At 43.3% G+C, this 26,252-nt stretch overlaps 1 protein-coding gene across 1 annotated transcript in view; it reads left to right on the top strand.

Moving 5' to 3' along the window:
• The window catches only part of Galk2 (galactokinase 2), a 119,497-nt gene that overhangs the window by 92,194 nt on the left and 1,051 nt on the right, over positions 1-26,252 (top strand). Inside the window, exon 8 of the mRNA XM_055619967.1 lies at positions 12,616-12,817. Coding sequence (XP_055475942.1) covers positions 12,616-12,817 — 202 coding nt within the window. The remainder of the gene's footprint in view (positions 1-12,615; positions 12,818-26,252) is intronic.

The raw sequence follows: 26,252 nt of genomic DNA, 5'->3' as shown, positions 1-26,252 counted from the left end.
ATTCTAAACAGTGTGTAATAGCAGCTTTTAAAGACTGAAAATCTCACATTACACTTCTAAATGACTTGCAAAAGTACAATACCGTAAACAAGAGTAGAAACATAAATACATATTATGTTGCCACAAAATTAACCTTCAATTTGTATCAAATATATAATAATCTATACCAAAATAAAAATACTTGAGACTAGTAGTTGTTCTTTAGTTTAAAAGTAGTTTCAATAATCTACCCTTTTATCCTGTCATTCCTGTATCTCCCCTTTTGCTTTTAATTCCTTCCCCCCTTATTCTTAACATTAGATAAGATAAAAAGAAGAATAGAGGAAAGAAAAAGAAAGATATCCCTGAGTCTAACCTTCTATACTGCCTGATCAAGATCATTAACAACTTGTAATCAACACCCCTTTAATGATAACAAGCATCCATCACCCACTGAACTGACAAAGACCACCCACCCCACCTCTTGGGAATGGGATGTCATTTTCATAAAATTGCTTTCTACTATCTGAGGGCGATATTCTTTTGGGGTCCCTAATAAAGTTGGGGTAATGGCCAAGTCCTGGGAAAACTAGCTATATCATTTGCTGTCTAGTCTTTGCGTGGTCAGGTTTAATTGAAGTCCTGACTGAAACAATCTGTTTTGCTGGACGATCAAATATGCTTGATCAGGGCCACCTTATCTTCATTGCTATCTAGCCCTTTGTTCTGTAAACACAGAAGCTTTTAAAGGCAATGCTGGGAAACTGCTGATAAGTTCGTGGTAGGCTATGACCAGAAAGCTCTGAGCTCAACGCCAAGAGGACTCCTTTGCTGGTGAGGCTTCCACTTTTCTGCCCAGGGAGCCCAGAAACTCATACCCTCTACCTGAGGAATGTCACAGTCCTTAGAGAAAGTACATGTCCAACTCCCTTTTTCCTGGTCAGCAAGCACTTGGTATTTCTGGAATGCCTCTCCCTGTGAATGAAGCATCTCAGTACCTCAGCCCTACAGCCCATATTCCCTGGAAACCCTACCTTCTTCCTCGTTCAACTGGTGTGACTGCACAGGGGAGCACAGGGCCATGCTCACTGGATGCTGGACCCTTCCCAGGACCCTTCCCCACAGCAGGTACCTCGCCTACCCCACAGCCAGTTTTGCTGCCTGAAGGGGGTTCTAAAGGAGCCGCATCTCACTCTCAGATGGGTAAGAAACTGCCTTTGTTTCTGGGAGCACTTGTTTGTGCCCTTCCACCCTGGATTTTCCAACACCTGAATCTTTTGTTCTAAGCTTGGATTTTTGTCTGCTTTTGCCAAATGTAAAACTAAAAGCCGGGGAATTTTCTCTGCCCATTCTAGCTTCCAAATAATGATGTAGAGACCTACTACATTTATTAAGCTTCAAAGCAGTATAGCTGGGCAGATACTCATTTATTCTAATCTGTCTATGTTGGTATGCCTATTTCCCAGCCACATGCCCCATTACCTGCCATATAGTCTTAACCTTGGCTGCTCCTGCTCCATGTTTGTCCTCACAGAGACTTCCCCAGAGCCGTCTCCTATTGGCCGCCACCTTCATGGCGACCTACTCCTTCTCTCTCTCCTCCACTGGGAACCCCCAACTGGGATCAGAAGCCTCACCTTCACTTTCTTCTCCTGCCCAGCTATTGGCTGATCAGCTCTTTATTAACCAGCCAGAGATGATGATGCACAATATTGAGACAGGAGGTTCTTTAATAATAATGACAATGCCCACCTCTGGACTGCAGCCAGATCTCTGAGCACAGAAATCAGCATCTGAGTACACAGTACACAAAACCAACCCCCACAGTAACTTTTAAAAACTATATTGGAGATAAATGGCTAGAGAATTTGAAGTTGATTTTAAATCCTCCATTCAATAAATTATCAACCTAGAGACCGTTATTTAAGCCCTGTGCTAAGTACTGTGCAGCCAGCCCTGCCACCTTAATCCTCATTTAGTTTAGGATTTTGTGGGAAGATAAGAATAATAATTTTTTGAAGATACCCTGATGGAAATATGCTACTTAATTATCAGATAAGTACTGATTTTTTTTTCCTTTGCCCCTCTTTCATTTATATTTCCTTAACTTTTTCCTCCCTTTTATTAATTAGCAGAACAAAGCTAGTGCAGTAATCCACCCCCTTTTGACAAAACAGAAGGGACTGGCTGGCTGTAGGCAAATGTGACATTGTTCTTCAATCCCTCTGTTAGATCTGTGAAGCTCATGCCTCCTCACTGACTCCCTCTGCTTGCTTTGAAATGCTTTCTCTCACTTTTCCAAGAACCAAGTTGTAGGGAAATTCCTGGAAGTTAGTGGGAGAGGCACTTTTTTTTTTTTCAAGAAAAAGACAAAAAATGTTAAGTGTGGTCCATTAGAGGAGCATCAAATGAGCAGGAACACGATGGCGTTTGGTTTAGGAGTCGAGAAATCCTGTGAGGTTGTGAGGGCAAAGAAGCGTCAGTCTTTGGGATGCAAGTACTAAGGCTGTGAAGAGGCAGGGGAGACGCTTCTGACCCTTACTTTCTTGGAGAGCTCCATGGAAGCTGGTGTCCGCAAAGGCGCAGGGGTTGTAGGATGAGTGTGTGGGACACAGTGGCCGGCCTTCTCTCTGGGGCTCTGTGGACACTGGAAAAAACACTTCAGGAGGGTGGGGAAGGCGCCACATCTTGTAAGAAGTAACAAAGGACTGAATGCACTGAGGGGCATTCAGCATGCTAAAATTTCATCAAATGAAATGTTCAAGAAGGTGAGTCTAGGTCTAGGGTGATTAGAGATGAGAAGGGCAAGTGAAAGGTGATACGATGGCCCAGATGGCCCAGAGAATCCAAAGACTGTAGAATGGAAAGGAGGGAGAGAAGGGCTCTGTCATGTTACTGGGACATCTGTATTGCTAGAATGTCACATACAAGTTGAGGGTGACTGTGGCAAAGCCTTATTATGAAGCTAACAGTGGCTCCTGCAGAGCTCTATGTATGTGCACGCTGTTCCTCTTCATGAACAAAATAGCATTATGCTATAGATTTTAAACTATTCACAAATGCCCGTTGGAATGCAGTTTTCCATGGATTAATGTGGCTTTTTTGAAGTGCATGTATGCTTTTCTTCATTGGTGGTTTTGCTTTTTAAAAGCAGGTAGTTAAATATTTTTTCTCTCTCTTTAAATCTAAAATGCTAATTTAATTTAGTCTTTGCAGCATGGGAATGGAGTACTAATGTGACTGAAAACAGCAGTCTATTTTGTGTGGCTTTGACCATTTTGGCTTTGACCAAATTTCACATTTATGAAAAATATTATTACTGGGAAAATAAATTTGAAACCACAATCCAGCTTCAATAGGGATTATATAGTGTTTTTCCATTATATGCTTCAATGGTGCAAAGAGTCAATGCTGCATAAGAAACACAGGGCCTGGAGAAGACTCTAAGGCAGTTTTCAACATCCACCTCTGAACTTCTGTTCTTGGTAACAAGCACTGGCTAGTCCATGGGCGCTCTGTGCTGCAGAGAACTCAGCTACTGGCGTGCAGCTTCATGGCCTCTCACTCAAGGAGGGGAAAATATTTGGGGTGTATAAGAGTCTCAGAAAGATTAATTGTACACTTATAAGATAAAGATTACTACTTCTCTGAGACCAGCATAACGATTTATCTTGTTTTAACTATCCTGATAGTAAGTCTTCAGCTAGGCTATGGGTGATTCCCACAGTATTTACTGCCTTTTAGCTGATCCACCAGGAAACAACAGTCTGTGTTCTCTTGTGTTCCTTCTGCTTTATGCAGCTTGCTGATAGGAGACAACACAGGACAACTCACCACACCAAAGACAGATTTCTCCCAAGGGCAGCAGACCCTTGTCCACATCTGCAGTCAGTCCTGGAAATGACATTCAGGAACAGAGGAGTGGGTTTCAGGTGTAACTCAGTTGTGGAGCCTGTGTCCATAGGCCCTGGGTTCAAGCGTGACACTGTAAGACAATGAAAGATACACACAGATCAGAGTGTCGTAAGCATGAGAAGGAGGCTTGAGGTTGATTCATGTGAGTGAAGCTGCCATGGCCTCTGTGCTGTAAGAGGCAGACAGTAGGTGCTTTAGCACCCGAGCCAGCTCTTTGGGATCTCTGCTATCATCATGGATGAGTTTTCATCATTATGGATGGGTTTTCTCTGCTTTATGGAAATCTGAGCATTAGAATTCACTCTCTAGGGTCAGTTGAAGCCTTCAGGTAAGCAAAGGCTCCTGCTTCCTTGCTGAACTGTAGCCATGGCTGGGCTCCTGCCTGTCTAGCACAGGCCAGCTGACAAAGTGTCTGTGGAGCAGTGTCATATCCAGACAGCTTCCTGTGGGATGCTGGTGACAACACTTCTCATTGTCTTCCCTGCCTCCTGACCATTACTTTCTGCTTTTCTCACTTTCTAACAGAGAGGATGCTATGTAGACAGTCATGAAGATTCTGTGAGCTCACCAATACCTTCACCCAGGCACTTTGTGGTGATGTTAACCCCACTGAAGACAATACTCAAAAGCTGGGAAGAACAGGGTTTGATGCCTTTCTTTCTGTAGAAGGGGGTTTTCTGTAACCTGTGCTGTTTTTTTTTTTAACCTACACCCTTGTTTCTAGAAATAACTACTCTGAGACTTAAATATATTTATGAGAGCCTAGGCCAATATAACTAGGCACATTCCCTGACTTGCTCAAAACTAACATCCTATTCTGTTCTATTCTATTCTATTCTATTCTATTCTATTCTATTCTATTCTATTCTATTCTATTCTATTCTATTCTATTCTATTCTATTCTATTCTATTCTATTCTATTCAGTTCTGCCATGTGGCTGGTTACCTTGGCTTAGGTTTCATGCATCTGTCCTCGGGATTCCAGGTGAATTCACCTCACACTTCACCCTATCCCAGTATTCACCCTCTCTACTGGAACTCCTCCCTTCTGTTTCCTGCCTCAGGTATAGGCCAATCAGCTGTTTATTGACAGGTAAAGAATCCATACAGTACATAAGAAGTTATACCTATTCTTTTTAAGCTAATTCTAAGGTACATCTGTGTAGTTCTGTAACCCGCCAAGGAACTGGCTCCAACTGCTTCAATGATTGCCTGCTACTCATGTCTCCTTTATTGATGTTTCTCTTTTTCAGCTCTCACTGCCCTGACTCACAGAGAGCAATGTTCCTAATACCACTCTTGGTCCTAGACTTTGCTTTTAGGTTCTCTCAGCCCAGATGCCCTCTTGACTTTGTGTCTTTCCTCAGCTGTGAACAGTGCCTTAGCTACTACTGCCTTTATTCTCATTTTGTGTGTGTGTTTTTTTTCTCCAGTAGACTGACTTTTTGAGAGTAAAGAGCCACCCCCCACCTTGTTATTGGTGGTTCTTTAGTTTTAGAGCTGACATAGTGGATCTTTGACAGTGTTCAGGACATAAGACATGAGTGCTGTCCTCACATATTTGAAGGGCTACATTGTATTTGTGTGTGTCTGGGAAATACAACTCGCCAGAGTTGGAGGAGACAGAACATAATTCAATACAGAGCTAACAATGTGCCTAGGGGTGGTGACATTTAGTTGTAAGAGTTATAGGAGCCTATTCTGTCATGATGAACCACTAAGAGGCTTGCCTGCTCGCCTCTCTGTCATGAGTTATGGATGCAGAGGGTTTTACAGAACAGGGATCACACATATGCCCCTGTAAATGATGGGAGGACAGGTACCACACTCCTGACATAGTTGGTCCCAGCACCCCCTGCCATCTGATGTGCATCAGACTGCCGCACTAGTGAGTAGTAAGATGATGTCTTCTTAGCTCCAGCCAGTGGTTAGTGTGCAGGAAGCAGTTCCAGAACAGACAGACATCTTAATTTTTCTAAAAGAAAGCAGAAATCCTGATATTTGTGTAAACTTCTCAATTAAAATATATTGTGTAGCCCAAGATACCATGGTAAGTCAAGTCCCAAGGGTTAATTTTCGGTCTGTGTACTGGGTTCTGTAGAGGATGTTAATATTGCAAATGTGAGGGTGGCTTCCTGGAGAGACTTCTCCAAGTCATAGTCCTGTGTATACATTGTTTTCAGGTGACCTGAATTGTTCTGTCTTCACATCAGGAAGCTCTGTGGCTCAAGTCCTTCCTGAGAGAGCCTTTCAGTGCTGGTCTCCTTTTCCAGGCTACACACTCAGCCATTTAAAAGACTGTATTTGGAGAGAGAGACAGAGACAGAGACAGACACAAGTGTGTGTGTGTGTGTGTCTGTGTGTGTGTGTGTGTGTGTGTCTGTGTGTGTGTGTGTGTGTGTGTGTGTGTGTGTGTGTGTGTGTGTGTAACTGGAGTTGCAGTGCTTATGAGCTGCCCAACTTTTGGGTGCTGGAACCCAAACAGTCTGGAAGATCAGCAAGTGCTCCTAACCACTGAACAAACTCTTCCCCCGCCCCATCCATTTGCCTTTTAAAGGCAGAAAGTAGAGGCACACCTTTGCTACAAAGATTACTTTAAAAAGAAAAAAGTTTATTTAAATTATCTGTTTTCTGTCTTTTTTTTTTGAGACACAATTTGTTTTAGAAATTTCACATTTATGACAATAACCAAGTGTGGCACAAACCACTGTCAGTCATCTCTGATGATGGCTATTAGGGCTCTCTTTGGGGACTAGCGCTGACTGGCTGCTCTACACAGCATTGCCACAAACCCCTCCAACTCACTGATGTTATTGGCGGATCCTCTCTGTGTTCCCTGTTGGAACCATCTACAACTGTATATTTGGTCCATTTTCAATTGCAAGGAAAACTAGAAAACCATTTGGTCAGCACTTATGGAGCCTTTACTATGTGCTAAATCCTAGTCTATCTGGGGCAACATGTTGGAAAAATAAAAAAGGAGAGCTAGTGTTCTGGTTGAAGGAAGTTGTGTAAATCAGTGAGCACACCGGCAAATAGGATAACAATTGGATAGTGATGAGCATAAGAACAAAGCAAAATGAAGAGCATGTGTATCCAGAGGAGAAACTGCTCCATATTGGAGTTCAGGGAGGTTGTCTTTGAAGCTGTGATGAGACCTGAGGCCTTATTGACCAGAAGGGACCAGAGTGTGAAGATCACAGAGATCTCATCATGACAAGAAAACAGATGAAGCCCGTGTTCTAGGAAATTGGAGGGCGAGGGATGAAGTGAGAAGGCACATGGAGAGCTAGCAAGTTATTGTGCAAATGACAGTTCTTTAATAACCAAACAAAATATTCATTTACAGATCACTTAGATGTCAGAGTTGGTGCTGGGATTTCAGAACTCAATTCTGTAATTATCTAAGATAAACTGTCCCAAGACCAAGTTGGTTATCACGCTCGGAAACCATGGTTTCTTCTGGGCAGGAGAGGCAATGAGTGATGCAGGAACTGCACTGAGTGTCACAGTTTGAAGGTGTGAACACAGTAAGAAACAGCTTCCTTCATCCTTTACCGGAGTGCCTCTATCAAGAGTTACAAGAGCTGTGGACAGATGGGCATCTGCTCATAAAGCTAACTGACACAGTTCAGATGCCCTCCCATGTTTTGGTAACTGTACAGCAGAGGCTTGATGAACATATAACAAGCTAGAGCCTTGGCTCCAGAGGGCAATTGTGACACCCAGCTGACAAAGAACTGCTTCCTCCTGAAGGGTGGTCTGGGAATCTGCTAGAGCCTTGAGCTTGATCATTATGCTGTGAGTGAAAACAGATGCCCCCTCTGCCCTCTCTCTTGCTGAGTTACTGCTGTTGAGGGACAGGAGCTATGGCAGTCCCCCCACCCCCACCCCTTCAGTGTCCAGTAAAAGGCCCAGTTAGATGCTCCCACTGAGAGGGCTTGCTGCTAACACTTGTACAATAGCGGCCGGTACCGTGGGGCATGGTGTGTGACACACTCTGTTTCTTATCACAGCAAAAGCACCTAAGGGTTTAATAAAGAAAACCTTTCTGAATGCTTTTACATCAAGAACATTCACTCAAGGAAAATATCTAATACCAAAGGAGTGTGTTGTTGGACAGGAAAATGAAAATGGGTTCTCCATGCTGGACTCTATTGAGTTTTCTTATGGATGTGTCCTTGAGATACACGCAGACCTGATACTGAGGCCTAGGATGTCAAAAGCAGAGTGAGAGGCACACCAGGCACAGCTACTGAACATGCAGTATAAAGTTTTAAACTGTGTGTTTATCCCTGGGGAGGTTCATACACGGATTTTGATCTGCTCTCTTCTCCCTCTACAACCCTCCCAGATCCCCCAGTCATGTTCCCTTCCTGCTTTGTATCCTCCTTGCCTTTACATACCTGCTGAGTCCGGTTAATGCTGTCCATATGTCTGTGGATGTAAGGGTGACCTTCCAGAGACCACATCCCAGCTGAGGGTGGGAGCAGCAGCTTCCTTCCGGGATGGTGGACTTCTGTGTGTAAACCACCTGAAATTTAAATGGGAACGCCTGGAGAAACTGAGCCAGAGACTGGCTACACAAGACCTTAGGGAGTCCAGGGAAACTGTGTTAGGTTGATAGCAATGGAGTATTCTTATTTCATAAAGGGTCATACTCAAACAGTTAAGGAGAACTAGAAGTCATATATAATCTATTTAAAATGTTTCAACAGTTGACAGATTAGGAAGGTGTCAATAAGGAAGGTGGCAGTCTGTACACCTTCTCCTCTGTCCTATCTGGGTGGACTGTTCTGCTGACACTTAATGTTTTCACACCACAGCACGATGCAGAGACCTCTCACCCCATCTGAGTTGCTCTGTGCACCGAGGGTGTGGCTTCATGCTTTCCCTCGGGGAAGCTATAAACTGCAGTGGGCCTGGAAACTCAGGCTTCTTTATTCATGGGACATAGCAGTGATTGGACAACTATGGGAGGTGACATCATTCAAAAGTAAAACTGAAACATCGACTTTAAAGTTGAAATTCTAAAGAGTTTGTTTTAACTTCAAATTTTATGTTTTATTTTTGTTTGTATTTTTAATTTTTTTAATTTTTGAGATTATAATTTTTGAAATTATACATAATTTCTTCTTCCATTCCCCACCTAAACTCTCTCATATACCCATCCTTGCTCTCTTTCAAATTCATGACCTCTCTTTTTTCATTAATTGTTGTTAGGTACTTGTGTGTGTGTGTGTGTGTGTGTGTGTGTATGTATGTATGTACGTACGTACGTATGTACTCCTAAATACATAAACACAAGCTTCCAAGATTATATCCTTGGCTTTTAACTTCAAGAAACAATAGTGTTAAAGTGAAGTTGCCAAAGCTGTTTTCTTTCTTTCCTGACATGTATTCTACAGCTTGGATTGTATTAAGCACACACAGAGGAAGCAATTGGCACCCATCTTGGGAAGCCCTGTGTTGGTTCCTTTTTTGTTGCTGTGTTAAAACACCAGGACCAAAACAACTTCTAGAAGAGAGTTTATTTTGGCTTGTGGCTCCAGAGTGTCCATAATGGCTGATCTCCTTTTATCTGCACAGGAAGCAGAGGAGCAGCAGGAAGTTGGCAAGGTTGTAAGTCCCCAAAGCCTGTTCCCAGTGATGGAGTTCCTTCATCAAGGTTTCAGGAGAATTTTATAATTTCTCCAAATAGCACCACCAGCCGGAGACTAAGAGTTCCACCCCGTGAGCCTAGGAGGGACATTTCTCTTTCAAACCACGACACGTTTCAGTTTGCCTTGCTTTCTCCCTCGGTTTGGAAATGTTGATGACTGGCTGCCAACATCCCCCATGCTGTTCGAATGTGAGGCTTTGTAGAGGGCATCAGCCAGTGCTGTGTGCTGATAAAGGTTCCCCCACCCCCACTTTGGGATGTGCTGACACCCTGTCCTAGAATAAGCCATTCTCCCATTTCAGTGGCACTGACTATGGAAACAGCACATCGACAGCATAGAGTGGGTGAGGCCCATGATCTGCCACCAATGGAACAAAACATGTTTCCTGTCTCCCACCTATATTTAACTAGTGGCTTTTCCTTATTTTTCTTATTTTTCAACCACACTTGGTGTCAGCAGTTACAGATTTAATAATAATGGGAACCCTGCTGGCTGGACACTGTCTCAACACTCAGTTAAACTGTCAATAATGGCTTCTTTTCTTCCTTCCTTTCTTAAATAGAACAGCAAGCCCAGATGAAAGTATTTTGATTTTGAACTGGGGTTAAAAGTAAGGTCCCAGTTTTATAATAATTAACCTCAAACACCCACTGGACTCTACCACACAAGGCACTGTTGACTGTTGAGGGGATATGAAGTGGGGATTGCTTTGGGAGTGCATGGAGCTAAGAGACTGGGGGCCTGACTTTAGGACTCTGCACAACCTTTGCAGAGCTCTGAGAAAGAACCACTATGGAAAGTACATAAACCCCAGATGAGAGCACGGACTGTAAGAATGGTACAAATTCAGTCAAGAAATTATTTCCAGATGAGCCCCTCATGGCCTCAAGGATGATGTAAAATGTAATCCGAGCCTTCAGAATGAGGTAAAGTTTTGACATAGAGAGAGGGCAAGAAGCCGTTTCTGTGTGTGACGAATGACTGTATCCAGAAGCAAAGGCTGTTAGAACAACTACAGATGAGGCAGTTTGGCTGAAGGAAGAGGCCCCTTTGGGACCAAGCGTGGACTATGGTAAACCTTGGGAAAGTGGCTGTGGACTGAGGTAGCGACATGAGCAGGGATTTGTTTGGGAAGCTTAGCCTGTCAGAATTGACTCAAATTCATAGAAAAGAGTGACCAAGACAAAGATATTACATAGCAAAGCCAAGGAATAAATCTTTTGTGCTTACTCTCTTTCCTCTCATTTTTTTCCGATTTTCTCTGTCCAGGGAAGCCCCTGGTGGGATCCCACTGGTTAGCCTGTGGAAGAACTAAGGGCACAGACAACATCGTCACAGACAGCACCCTCACCACAGGGGGCAGATGAAAGGGGCCCTGAGAGGTCATGCACACAGGAAGGTCCTTGTGCAATCATCAGAGGGCAAAGCCAGAGGATCCTGAGAACGGAATCCCCGTCTCATTTCACAGACAAGAGAATAGAGCCCATCTGAGGAAGCGAATTGGGACACAGCTGGTTGTCAAACTGATGAACCGTCCGTCACCCTCTCACCTTCAGCCCTGGGCTCTTTCCTAGTGGCTAGAGGGCATTCATAAATTTCCTTATCTTGCCTGAGACCCACCACACCAACTCCCACACTATTCAGTATGTTTCACGGCCTCAGCAAGGCCTCAGTTGTTATCCTGGGAATGAGCCAAACATGATACAGCCATTGTTGTCAGATAGGTTTGTGTCACTGTAGTTGGTAGAGTCATTGAGGGCTTTGCAGAATCCAGAGCTGTTCTGAGAGGATAATAAAGTCATCCAAGATGGGTCTCAGAGTGCTACTGACATGTAGTGCTTTGTGTAGGCTACCATGTGTGTAAATATGTGTGTGTACTATAGTTGGTACCAGTTAGAACAGGGGATTGTGGTAGCACCTCCCTCCATGCTGAGCAATTTCCTGTGTAGCAACTTGTCCAAAATTTGAATTTTAATAGCCATATTATGTTTTAGAGTGGATTAAGTATTTATTTTTTTAAAAAAATCTCCTTTATCGCTTTATAAATCACTTGGATTATTTATATTTTGGCTATGATGACACCGTAACATATAACTGTATATTAAATATAAATAAAATTATATACATACATAAGTAGCTGTGTTTGTCTGTTTCTCTAGAATATATTTTCCACATGTGTACAGTGAACTTTCACCATTTCCACCCCCAGTTCTCTCTCTCATCCCCTCCCACTAATACCACACTTCCCCCACAGTCGGCTCTTGTTCTCGGGCACATTTCTGTAGACATAATTACTGGTGTCCGCACCGTCAGGAAGCTTTTCTGCTGGAGCTCACCAGGAGGAACTAGCATTGGGGTGGGACACCTGTGCTCCCACCGTATCGGCCGGTCACTGCCCTCAGCCTTTGTCATCTGTTAAGGAGGAATGGTTCTGCTCATCTCTCCAGGCTGCTGCAGACGACAGGAGGTTGTGCTTTTTAAGGCAGCTGACATGTAGGGCATGCTTGATACTGCTGCCTCTTCCTTGCCATGGCAAGGTGTGTGTGTGTGTGTGTGTGTGTGTGTGTGTGTGTGTGTGTCTGAGTGTCTGGGAATGCTGAGTGAAAGAGATCTGAAACCAGTATTCAGGAAGAAGTAAAACTGATTTACCAATTTTTTTTGTTTTTTGTTTTTTTTTTTAATTAATGACAAACTCAGTGAAATAGAGACTTACCAGTCCCCATGATGTAGAACCTCTGTATTCTTCCTGTGCATCTACAGGATGGTCTGAGACCTGGCTTTATGGGGCTCAGAAGTCAGTGTGGAGCCAGTTCCATTGCTGGGTGATTAGTAGGTACTGACAGTGAAGACAGAAATGGAAGCCCTTAAAATTGTGTGTTAGGTAGGTAGGTAGGTAGGTGTGGTGGTTCAGACCTGTAATCCCAGGACTAGGGAGGCTGAGGCAGGATAATCTTGAGTCAGCTAGCCTGGCCTACATTACTCTCTCTCTCTCTCTCTCTCGGTACTGTGTGGTCTGGTAAGCCTTTCTTATGTCTTTCCCCCATCCCTCCTTCCTCAGAACTCACCTTCAAGCTCTATCAGCGGGCGAAACATGTGTACAGCGAGGCTGCACGCGTGCTGCAGTTCAGGCAGGTGTGCGAAGAGGCACCCGGCAATGCCATCCAGCTGCTGGGTGAGCTAATGGACCAGAGCCACAGAAGCTGTCGGGACCTGTACGAGTGCAGCTGCCCTGAGCTGGACCAGCTGGTGCACATCTGTCGGTGAGCTGAGAGGGCCATGTGGGGGCCAGGTCGTGCCTCCAGGGAATGCTGCTTCCACACTCTCACAGTTTAGATGAATCCTTCCTCCTTGAGGGACTCCGGTCCCCACGCTGTGGAGCCCCAGGATTCTTCCTGTGCATAGGCAGGATGGTCGGTGACCTGGCTGAATGGGGCTCAGAAGTCAATCTGGAGCCAGTTCCCTTGCTCTGACTAGAGCTCCCAGGAAGGCAGCTTTTCTCTTACATGGGCATTTTATGTGTTTCAGAAACCCCTAGGAATGGAATGGAGTTCTGTCCAGAAGAGAGTCAAAAGAGGGTCTTGATCTTGAGAGTCTGGCTGAGGGAGGCGGGCTGGAAGAATCACTTGGAAAGTCCCATCCCCTGGGCTGCCATATTTATTTTGGGCAATTAGGGGAAATAAAGACTTAAAGAAAGGCCAGTTTATAAACTTGACTGTGACAGAAGTGTAAAGACAGAGTTCCTTTCCCCAAACCTCCAGACCTTGCTGTAATTGTGCAAGAATGGGCATAATAGAATGTCCTTCCCAGGGAGGTCCCACACTGACCTTGGACAACTGAAAGGGAAATTGGAGGGGAATCAGATGACCTGGGTTAGCTCACTCTGACGATGACACAGCCTTGCACGCAACTAGTAATGGAAATGTAATTAGCCACTTGGCGCCTGTGGCTTGCCAAGCTCATGCCACACCCAGTCAGAAAGTTTAAACCACTCAGCTCCAGTGGATCACAAATGGCATGCAGAACCTGCTTGCCTGGCCAGAGGCTTGCACACAGAATGGCTGAGGCACTTCCTGCTGGTGTCAGCCTCTGCTCACTAATGGCCAAAACCCCTTCCAGGGCTCATTTTATTTTAAATGCTCTTTTTTTTTTTTTTTTAAAGTATCAAGGGCTTAGTAAATAGAAGAGACAAATACTGTTCAGTCTTAGACAGAAGAGGAATTGGAATGATTTATGCAGAAATGAAGAATAAGTGTCTTTTGGCTTAAAATGGGGAAGGAAATTTGAATCCCCCGAAACAATATGGATGGGATTTGCCAGCCTCCTGGCATTCTCTGGCATGCTTTCTTCTCCTTAGATGGTCACCAGCACTGCTTTACATTTATGTGGGCAAAGAGATTAGCGATCATTAAAAATCATTTGATTGCTAATGATAAATGTTGAAGACAGAAACTGGAAGGACAGTGACTGCTGGATTGAAGGGGAAACCTTTATATGGAGTGGCTGGAGAAGGCTTCTCCAAGAAAGAGACACTGGGACAGAGAGCTGAAGGAACAGGCAGACAGGCTATTATGTGTGAAGCGCAGCAGGGAAGGATGGAGAGAGCAACAGATGAAGTCAGAGAGGTTGTGGACATGACCACACTATGTGGCCCCCATCAGCTGTGGGAAGGATTCACACCACATGGCCTCAGTCAGCTGTGAGAAGGATTCATATTACATGGGCCCTGTTAGCTATGGGAAGGATTCAGACTACATGGATCCCCATTAAGCTGTGAGAAGGATTCTGGATTCCAGAAGAGAAAGGGGAAACCAATGTGATAAGTTATTTAGTGCCAATATGCTTGACAGAAGATTCTTGACCATTGCTGTGTGAGAGAGAAGAATCAAGAGGATTTCTGGGGTTTTGGCAGGAAAAAAATTTTTTTTTTCTTTCTAAATTTCATTTAGATTTTCAAATTTTGTGTCGTACAGGCTTTTGAAGTAAGACCTAATGATTGTTTGGATTTCTTCAGTGTCTGTTGTTATGTCCCCCTTTTCATTTCTGATTTTGTTGATTTGGATAGTGTCTCTCTGCCCTTCTGTTAGTTTGGCTAAGGGTTTGTCTATCTTGTTGAATTTTTCAAAGAACCAGCTCTTGGTTTCATTGATTCTTTGAATTGTTTTGTTTCTAATTTATTGATTTCTGCCCTGAGTTTGATTATTTCCAGCCGTCTACTCCTCTTGGATATGTCTGCTTCTTTTTTTTCTAGGGCTTTCAGGTGAGCCACTAAGTTGCTTGTATGAGATGTTTCAAATTTCTTCTTGAAGGCACTTAGTCTGTGAATTTTCCTTTTAGCACTGCTTTCTTTGTGTCCCATAAGTTTGGGTATGTCATGTTCGAGAGAATATGGAGAAAGAGGAACCCTCCTCCATTGCTGGTGGGAATGTAAACTTGTACAACCACTGTGGAAATCCATTTGGCACTTTCTCATACAATTAGGAATAGTGCCACCTCGAGATCCAGCTATACCACTCCTAGGCAGATACCTAAAAGATGCTCAAGTATACAACAAGGACATTTGCTCAACCATGTTTGTACCAGCTTTATTTGTAATAGCCAGAAGCTGGAAACAACCCAGATGCCCCTCAACTGAGGAATGGATGCAGAAATTGTGGTACATCTACACAATGGAATATTACGCACAATGAAAAACAAGAAAATCATGAAATTTGCAGGCAAATGGTGGAAACTACAAAAGATCATCCTGAGTGAGGTATCCCAGAAGCAGAAAGACACACATGGTATATGATCACTTATAAGTGAATATTAGATATATAATTAGGATAATCATTTTAAAATCTGTACACCTAAAGAAGCTAATCAAGAAGGAGGACCCTGGGTAAGATGCTCAACCTTCATTCAGAAAGGCAAATGGGATGGACATCAGAGAGCGAGAGAACAGGGAACAAGTTGGGAGCCAACCATAGGGGGCCTCTGAAAGACTTTGATACCCAGCAGGGTATCAAAACATATGCTGAGACTCATAGCCAACCTTTGGGCAGTGTGCAGGGAATCTTATGAAAGAAGTGGGAGATAGAAAGACCTGGAGGGGACAGGAGCTCCACAAGGAGAGCAACAGATCCAAAAAGTATGGGCACAGGGGTCTTCTGAGACTGATATTCCAACCAAGGACCATTCATGGAGATAACCTAGAACCCCTGCACAGATGTAGCCCATGGCAGCTCAGTGTCCAAGAGGGTTCCCCAGTAGTAGGAACAGGGCCTGTCTCTGACATGAACTCACAGGCTGGCTCTTTGATCACCTCCAGCCTTACCAGTCCACAGAGGAAGACAATGCAGCCAGTCCTGAAGAGACCTGATAGGCTAGGGTCAGATGGAAGGGAAGGAGGACCTCCCCTATCATTGAACTGGGGGAGGAGCATAGGAGAAGAAGAGGGAGGGAGGGTGGAATTGGGAGGGGAGAAGTGAGGGGGCTACAGCTGGGATACAAAGTAAATAAACTGTAATTAATAAAAATAAAATAAAATACAATACTGCTCTGTATGTAATCAAGGACAGAACAGCTTCAATAGATAATACAAAAAAAAATCCAAAAAAGATCACAAAGCAAGTATTTTGGCAAACTGTAAATGATCAGAGATCTAAGCTAAAAATGAAAATAAATAGCACTGGAATTGAAGGTTTAGTAGACACAGGAGCAGATGTAACAATAATTTCACCAAAATCTTGGCATCTAGATTGTCCTGTTCAGGAGGTAAATATTCATCTTCTAGGGATTGGAACTTCATCTCAAATAAAGCAAAGTGCAAGATGGGTCAAGTGTATAGGGCCAGAAGGACAAATAGGAAAATTAAAGCCATTATGGCTAATATAGCCATGAATTTATGGGAATGTGATTTTTTTATAGCAATTGAAAACACAGATTAACATTCCTCCAATTTCAAAAACCAACTGCAAAATAAAGAATGTTCTGAGAAAAATATTAAAAGGTATTATTGAGAACAGTCACCGACTGGATAGGTTGTCTATAAGCAGGACACAACAGGTGTTGTTCTTTTGAAGGTGCCAACTTCCCTACCTTTAAAATGGCTAACTGACAAACGCGTATGGGTGGATCAATGGCCTGTGAAAAACACATGGAGGAGTCTCCCAGCCCATGGACTTCCCCTGTCTTGGTTATAAAAAAGAAATCAGGAGGATGTTAACAGATTTAAGAGCTATAAATAAGATGATTCAGCCAGTGGGCTCTTTATATCTTGGAATCCCATTGCCTTCTTTATTACCTAAGTCCTGGCCATTGATAGTAGTTGATTAAAAAGATTGTTTTTTCACAATCCATTTGCATGAGCATGATAGGGAAAGGTTTGCTTTCTCTGTGCCAACTTATAATAATAGTGGTCCAATAAAGAGATATCATTGGAAGGTCTTACCACAAGGCCTATTAAACAGTCTTATCTTGTGCTGATATTTTGTACAACAGCCATTAGAAATAATTTGTAAACAGTTTCCTCAATCTAAAATTTACCATTAAATGGATGATATCTTACTTATTCAGATGCAGATACCTTAGAAAAATTGTTTGATAAAGAAGATTTTGCCTTGCCTGGGATTACAAATTGCTCCTGAAAAAAAAAAAATACAAGGAGGAGATACTGTTAGTTACCTAGGACATAAGATAGGTTTATAGAAAATTCAACCACAGAAAGTACAAATCAGGAGAGATCAATTGTAAACTCTTAATGATTTTCAAAAATTGTTGGGAGATATTAACTGGCATTAGCCCACAATTGGATTAATTACTCAAGAGCTAAAAATAATTTATTTCAAACCTTAGAAGGTGACAAGAACTTAAGTAGTCCAAGAAAATTATTAGCTGAAGCTGAGAGAAAATTGGCTTTTGTAGAAAAGAAATTATAGGATGCACATGTGAATTGCTTGAATCCAAAGCTCGATTGTATTTTGCTTATTTTGCCTTTTACTCATTCTTCCACAGGAATTCTTATGCAGAGAGAAGATAGTATCTTAAAATGGATAGTTTTAGTACATAAACAGAGTGAAAAATTAAAGACCTATGTAGAAAAGATTTCTGAATTGATTCTGAAAGGAAAAATGAGACTATGTCAATTAGCAGGAATAGACCCAGCAGAAATTGTGGCACCTTTTGCTAATGCTGAAATTGCCTCCTTGTGGGCAGAAAATGAACACTGGCAAAGAACATACCATGACTTTTGGGAGAGATTAACAGCAAATATCCCAAAAGCAAGCGACTTCAATTTCTAAAAAGAATTAATTGGGTTCTGTCAATTTCTGTAGCACCTACATTTTATACTGAAGCAAATAAATCATGAAAGGCAGGTTATACGTCAGGAAAATAAGTAAAGTGACTCAGAGTCCTTATGATTCAGTTAAAAAATCAGAGCTGTATGCCATTCTTATGGCATTATGTGATTTTTCCTGAATCTCTTAATATAGTTACTGACTCACAATATGCAGAAAGAGCTATTTTACATATTGAAACTGCTGAGCTTAGTCCAGATGATTCAGAATTAATTTCCCTATTTATTCAACTACAACAAGTAATTAGAAATAGAAATCATCCATTGTATATAACACATATCAGATCTCATACAAGTCCACCAGGCCCCCTAGCAAAAGGTAAGGATGAAATTGATAAGCTGTTAATAGGAAATCTACTAGAAGCCTCAGAATTTCATAAGAAACCCATGTTAACAGCAACAGTTTGAAGAAAGATTTTTCTATCAACTTGGCAACAAGGAAATTATAAAGCAATGTCCTACTTGTTCATTGTATAACCAAATTTCATTACCTGCAGGAAGTAACTCAAAAGGTATCCAAAGAAATGCAATTTGGTAAATGGATGTGTTTCATTTTGCAGAGTTTGAAAAATTAAAGAATGTGCACCATAGCATAGATACATATTCAGTATATCAGTGGGCAGCTGCTTTAAGTTCTGAAAACATGGATTCTGTAATTACACATTTATTAGAAGTTATGGCTATTATGCAGATACTTGTATAAATTAAGACTGACAATGCTCCAGCATATGTCACTGGTAAAATGAAACAGTTTTTTTTTTTTCCCGTATTATAACATAAAGCATATTCCAGGTATACCACACAGTCTTACAGGACAAGCAGAGAGGAGTTTGAGACAGAAGAGCTTATTCAGCAGTAAGTCTTAGAGGTTGAAAACATTCTTGGCCTAGGTTCAAGTGTATGGCGGCTAGAAGCTCCCAGGACTAGGCCTAGGTTAGCAGACAGAGGCAGGAATGCTCTGAGACAGCAACTGAAGCAGGCGAATAAAACCTCCTTTACATGGGGGTTGAGGGGAGCAGCCATTTTTCATAATCAAGGCCAGAATTATCTCATAGTGCCATAGATAGGTATTATAGTAAGAAGGACAAAAAGGAAATGGATCTAGAAAGCCATCAGGCTGGGAAGTGGTTTGAGTTAGCTATTGAGATCTTGAGTTTGGCTTCCATACCTGCTGCTCTCCCCATAGAGTATGCTGAGATGGCTTTCACTCAGCCAGGGGCCATTTTAATGCCTTTTTTTCTTTCTCTGAAGCTCTCTAGTGAGAAGCCTTGTTGTCATGGTTTCCAGCATTTGAACTTGGAGCAAAGCCGGGTAGGGCAGGGAGGTGGCATGCAGTAGGAGATGAGGCTGGATAATAGGAGGCGAGGTCCCTCTGCTTCTCTTCGTCCCAAGTGCTGACTTTGGATGGTCACCTGTCTTTTGATGTCTAGTGACCATCTGGAACCTTTTGCGTTTCTAGTGAAAGATGGTGAGAGTATGTCCTACATAACTTGGAAATATACTGTTGTGGAAAGATGTTAGATCCTAAAGCGCTTCTCTACCCCAGCTAGTTCCCAAATAATCAAGACAGAGACTTTCTAGATTCATAAAAGCTTTAAGACATAATAACTGGACAGGGTTAAGCTATTTTGCTATTTCTCAGCAACACACCACAAATTGTTTGCCATGATTGTTCCTGCCTGGGCTACTTCTGTTCCATCAGGCCAGCCCTCATGGCCACATGCTCATGATCCATACAGCCCCATGGTGACTTCCTTCTCTCTTGCTACCTCTCCTATTTCTCTCTCCTGCCTCGTGGCCCAAATCTGACCCTAAGCTCAGGAACCCAAACTCTGCCTTCTTCTCTTTTGCCCAGCTATAGGCTGTCAGCAACTTTATCTAACCAGTCAGGGAATATGCATGAACAAAGTTTACACAATATCACTCAAATCATCTGGGCTGTAACCAGATCTTGGGGGCCAGTATTTAGCATTTGAATACATTGCACCAGACCAACCCCCAGCAATATACCTTTATTTAACTGTAAACTTTGTTTTGGAAAGCTCTTTAAAAACACTGTGTGTTGAGAGAGAGACAGAGACAGGGAAAGAGAGAGAGAGAGAGAGAGACCCACAGAGACCGGAAGAGGGAGTCAATTTCCTGGAGTTGGAGTTACAGGCAGTTGTGAGCTACCAGACATGGGTGTTGGAAACTGAACCTGGATCCTCTGGAGAACAATGGAGCTCTCTTAACAGCTGGACATCCCTCGAGCCCCCCTAGAAAGCACTTAGTGGTAGTTAAAGTGTTTCTGACTAGACTCCATCTGCTGCATTAATTTTCTGAGTAAACTATTAGCTGTATTCCAGCTAAGGAGCTCTGCCTACTCTATGTGCTGGTGCTCAGATTTGAAGTGAGGGCCTCCTGGGTGCTAGGCAAACACTCTGCCACACACTCCCCCCTCCCCCACTACTTCCCCTCCCTCCCCCACTACTTCCCCTCACTTCCCCACCCCCACTCTCTCCCCCACTGCTTCCCCTCACTCCCTCACTACTTCCCCTCACTTCCCCACCCCCACTCTGTCCCCCCACTACTTCCCCTCCCTCCCCCCACAGCTGTTGTTTTTGTTTGTGAACACTATTGCTGTATACCAATTTCCATTTCCTCATATTGTTTGTTTTTGAGACAGTGTTCAGGGCTGGCCTCAAATTCATGAGGAATTCTCTCAGCCTTTTGGTGCTGGGATTATGGTTGTGTGCCACCAGGTCTGGGATCAGATGAATTTTTGCTTATTTTGTAACCTTACCATTTGCTTCCCCTGTTGAGAGGTTATCTTCCAGAAAATATTGGTCTAAGTGGTTGGGTCCATAGGCTTCTTGTGTAATGACTGTTTCTTTGCTGTTATATAACCATAGCTCATAGCTCATAGCACTGTATCTCAGTTGTTAGTGCCAGAATCTTCTCAGGACCCTGGGAGGACAGTTGCAGGGGAGCTGGGCACATCTGCCACTGCAACCTTCCCTACTCAAAGTCAGCCTGAACCTCACACAGAAGCCAAGGTGCTGTCTGTACTGGGTGTTTGAGAAGTGATAATGGAGGAAAGGGGTGATGAAGAGGGTCGGAAATACCAGGAAGAAGGTAAGGAATGTAAAAAATAAAACAAACAAACAAAAACCAAACCAGAACTCTGGGGAAAACAGGGAGCAGAAAGAGGAGCAGTGAGTCCAGGAGGTTTGCTGAGCAGTGGAGAGCCTTTGAAGTCCCAGCCCCCGGACACCCTACCATCATCTCCGGGTCACAGAGATGCTGCCAGTGCTCGAAGGGCCCTGGGAATGCCAGCCACTGGCCACTTTGGCAGAGTGCTGCTTTGTTTAATAAACACACCAGCCCCAGACTTCCCTGTCACAGAGAAGAAAAGGTACCACTAAGGGATTGGGCAGTATTTGTCAATAACATTTTTGCTACCCTCTACCTTTAGCTGCCTTTGTAGCACTTTAAAATTTTTGTGTGTTTGAGAAAACATTTTTGGAAATGATTTGTGTGAAAAGGTGTGTAGCTGAGTGTGGGAAAGGAGCTTGAATTGCTGCACAGTGGAGGTTTGTATGATCCCACCTAAGCTGCATTCCAAGTGGTCCTCAGTCATCAGTCAGTAGGAGAGCACTGGACACACATTTGTTCCCAAGTAGAACGAGGGATGAAATAGAGACAAGACTAATAGGTATTTTGTCTTGTCTTTTTCATTTTCAAGAGAAAAATCAGTTTAGAAGACAAAGGAAGGCCCAAAAGCCATTGAGTGCTTGTGAGGCTAAGGCATGAAATATGCTGGGAGTTCCAGGCCAGCTGTAGCCATGTCAGAGCTCCTGTCCAGCCAGGAGCTGTAGGATGAGACCCTGCCAAGACAGATAGGAAATTACACTCATGTCATTAGGATGATTTTTAAAATTAAATTAATGTTAGAATTTTAATTAGATGAGATGAAACAAGGAAGAAGGCAATATTTGCTCCATTATAAAATGTCTATTTTAAATGAAAAACCCATAAATTTAAATTTTAAAGTAGAATTTCCTGAGGAACACAGAATAGTTTTGAAGCCAAGTATGTGGGTCATGAGGGACAGCTCATTTGTTATTGGTTCCTTAACTTTACTTAAGAAAAAAAAAGAGCTAATGCTTTTTGTTTCTGTTTGGACACTTGTTGGAATTAGGAAGGATTCCTATTGCCCAAGCTATTAAAGAAGACAAATGGCAGATGTTCGGGATGAGAATGGGTGCAGACATTCTCTCGTTCAGCTCTCCTCAGAAGTCCTTCCTCTGCCCTGATCCCACAGTCAGGCTTCCCAAGCCCCTCCTCACCAAGTCAAAGTCATGCATGTTGGGTCTTTCACTGGGTCACACGCTGACCTCCATGCCCTGCCACGGAGGAGGGAGAATGCGATCTGCTTGTCCTGGGGACTCACATCTCTTTGGGCAAATGTCTTTTACGTCCAGGTGCTGACCGACTGACTGTTCCCAGAGACAAGCTACAGCCATCTTGAGACATTCGGCTGTGACAGCTTGCAAGATCATTTGAGCTGGGCTGCTTGACTGTTTATAGCCTCCCATGGAGGGGCTGGGAGGGTTGCAAACCCTCACCTGAGTATCCAGCCCCATCCAGTTCTGCCCTAATTGTACTTGGTCTCTGGGAGGGGCTAGAGTATATAGGCCTGGGAAGACGAGAGGATGGCGGCTTTCCATACGGCAAAGGGAAAAGGCTTTCCAGTGCAGCCTTTTGGGGAACACCAGAACACACACATCCCTGTGAGTAAGCGCTCACCTGCTCTAGTAGAAAGCCAGATAAACCCAGCGATTGCCCCCCAAGTGAACACTGGAGAAAGCACACCTCTGTTTGTTGTTGGAGGGGTGGGGGCTGCTGGGGCGCCTCCGGGGAAGGAGTTTAGGAACATGATAGACTGTCCACCCCATTTGCTCACACAGGAGCACTGCAGCTCTGGCCTTTGGTGCCCCACACTCTGCACACATCTGCACACGTGTTTTCCCATTCGTTCTTCCTTCAGCAGCGCCGGAAGGCTGCCATTTCTTGACTCCAAAGCAATCGGAAAATGTCTGAAATATAACTATAAAAACTTGTAGACATTGTGGTAGAAAGTTTGTTTTCCTGAGGTTCTTGACAATTTCCAAAAAAGAAGAAACTTGGATTCTCGCAGTGAAGGAGACACTGCACATTGCTCATGTTTATTGAACATAGTTTATATTTTAATGTCCAGCTGCATTCATTACGATGTACTAAAAAATGAGCTGTTGCTGCAGAGATGGACATGAACTGTTTCTACATCCAAGCTTCCCCAAGTAACTCACATCCATTTGTGTAAAATTATGAATATTTACTCATTTTGAAATGAAAGGCATAATTTGCTGTTTTCTAGTTTGTAGCGGTTGGGTCTTTCTGCTCCCCACCCCCACCCCCGTTGCCCTGTGCCTTACACGGCAGTCAGCTTTCCCGTCAGCCCCGTCCCTGAAAGCTGGCCATTTGAGTAGAGGGGAACAGCTCGGCAGTTAGTTACGATTTCTCCCGACCCTTTGCTGTGCCGTGTTGTTGCTTTGACAGCCCTTTCTCGTACCATTCTCTTCATCATCACAGTGGCCTGTGGGAGATTTCAGGGTTGTTTCTCGCCGTTCTCCTCTTTCTTCTCTGATATGTACTAGTGAAGGGTATATAGTTTAATTTTTTACTATTCTCTCAGACTTCAGATGTAAAAATGTTTATTAAACAGCATTGGCTCATCTATATTTCCTTCTTGACTTAACACCTTTGTTGGTCTCTCAACTTTAGACCTTCCTTTTAGATTCAGAGACACATGCACAGGACATGGTAAGAACCAGTGGGACGGTTAAGACTTTTCTGTCTGTCTGTGTGTATAGCTGAACAAGGCAATCTGCTGACTACTGATACAATAACCTCCTCTGTGCTGTTGACAGTGGAAAGAAGGCTATGTATTATACCATTTCTTTTTTTTTTTTTAATTTTTTTCATACAGTATACTTTGATCTCCCACTCCTCCCAGGTCCTGTTCACATCCCTACCTACTGAACTCCATATTTTTTCTCTCTGTTTAAATCAACAACAACAATTTATTAAAAAAAAAAAAAGATGAGTCATGCTCTGATGACTTTGGAGTTTGGTTTATGAGGTCTAGCCCATTCTCTTCTGCATTAGACACGGTGGCAACAGAGTAATTTGAAGATTCAGAAGCAGATTGGTTTGCCCAGATGTGTCCTCTTAGCCTCTGCTCAGTGTGAACTGACAGAAGGGTCAGGAAAATGGATCTCTTGCAGCTAGATGACTCTTTTTTGTTTTTTTTTTTTTTAATATTTTGAGATGGCTCTCACTCTATATTCCTGTCTGTCCTGGAACAGGTTGGCCTCAAACTGAATGTAATCATTCATCCTCTGCTTCCCATGTGTGCACCACCACTCTGTTCAAACTGGTCAAAAAAGAAGTGCATGAAAATAAACCTAAAAGGGCTATAAAAGGCAGTTACAGACCTGGTGTATTATGCTCAGAGAGCATCGAGTGAGTACACTGTTATCTAGAGCAGGCGGGGGTTGGCTTTAAGGATCTTTCTGAGGTACTTCAAGGAGTCTCCCATTTCTTCCAACTTTTTCAGCTATGGTAGTGTTTGGTGTGGTCACCTATGGCAAAGTTTCTCCTTTAAATCAACTAAGTACAAACAGGCCCTTTTCTAGCTTAGGAACTGAAGATCATTCTAGAATCTCATGATTAAACTTTTCAGCCTGCATGATGGGAGTTTGTGCTAAATTTAGCTAGGAAGCTGTAAGCTGCTATTTGTGGGTTGTCAGGAGATTGTTAACCTTTTATGGTTGTAAGCACCTTTTTCACATTTTAAAAAAACCTATTTTAAGAAAGCAGATGATACAATCACTGGAGAGCATCACCAAGGGAAAAGTGAGAAGCTGTTGTGGTAAGCCTGATTTCCTGGAGGAGGGTTAATGCTCTATTCATTCTATTGATCTTTTCCAGGAAATGGAGGGGAAAGCAGGGATAGGATTGGGTTAAATTAATTATGAAGTTTTAAATATGTTACTAATTTGAAAAAGTAATTGAAAATATATTTTGTTTTAGAATAAATTGCATATTTGAAAAGGAACTGATCCTTTGAAGGCTTTTGTGTTAGGTCGGCTCTAAGGTTTGAGACCATGGCTCCTCAGCGGTGACTACAATGTCTGCCTCCATGATTGTTTCCCTCCCAATGAGCATCTTACCTGCTGGCAGAGCTGGGTCCACTTGTTACCTCAGTCCCGGAAAGTGCAGGAAGATGGCATGCCCATGGAGGCTTGCCATCTGCTTTGTGGGAAGGTTTGCATAATCTCCCATTAGTCAGTAAGCAAACCAACCAACCGACCATCCTAGAATTTACTAATAGATTCTGTGCGAATAAATTTATGCAGAATAAGCCTAGTTCTGAGGGACTGGCTCTCCCCCTCCCTCCCCACAGTGGTGTTGAGTATTGAACCCAGATCTCATACATGCTAGGCCTTCTACCCCGGAGCTAGAAAGCCCTCAGCCCTAGTTTGATGTTGGCATGTATAAGCTTTCTGAACACAATTTGAGAGCTGGAGATGGCTCTGTCAGCTGTGCAATCATGAGCCCCTGGGCTGAGATCCCTAACACCCACATCAAAAGCCAGCTGCAGTTAACAAGTGCCTACAATCTTAGCATTGGTGTAGTGGAGGCTTGCTGGCCCGCTGGCCTTGCAGAATCAGTGAGCTTCAGGGTTAGCGAGAGATCCTGTCTCAAATATAGAGAACAATGGAGGGAGGTGGCAGATGTTGACCTCTGGCAGCCACAGGTGCTTGTCTACTTACACATGCACACACAGGGACATGTGCACATACATGCCTCCCTTCCCTCAGACAATGCCGGTGGAGGAGCTGTGGAGGATACTGTGGTGTGTAATGCTGTACACACCGATTTTCATTTACCCTCTTAGGCGACCTTCCTCATGATTCCTTATGTCACACATATCCACTCTTCCTCCCTCCTCCTCCCTCCTCCTCCCTTCTCCTCCTCCTCTTTTTCTATTTCTTCTTTTCTTCCTCCCCTTCCAGTTTAACTGTGGACTTGCTACACAAATTTTCAGCAGCCACTGTAAGGCTGTATGGGATCAAGCCTACAGTGGTGGTTCCAGATCTGTGTAGTAAGCACTGTTGATGGTTATTATCTGCCTTTAGTACCAAGCAGTAGCTTGAGATATCACTAAAGAGTTTCTCGGCCCCGAGTGCTGAAAAAAAAAGTTGTAAATTATATTTAATTTAGAGAGTGTGTGTGTGTGTGTGTGTGTGTGTGTGTGTGTGTGTGTGTGTGTG

Source organism: Psammomys obesus, unplaced genomic scaffold (assembly GCF_907164565.1).
Source record: "Psammomys obesus unplaced genomic scaffold, mPsaObe1.curated_primary_1811, whole genome shotgun sequence".
NCBI lineage: Eukaryota > Metazoa > Chordata > Mammalia > Rodentia > Muridae > Psammomys > Psammomys obesus.
Note: the sequence above shows the minus strand (reverse complement) of the source record. Positions and strands in the feature narration are given on the sequence as shown.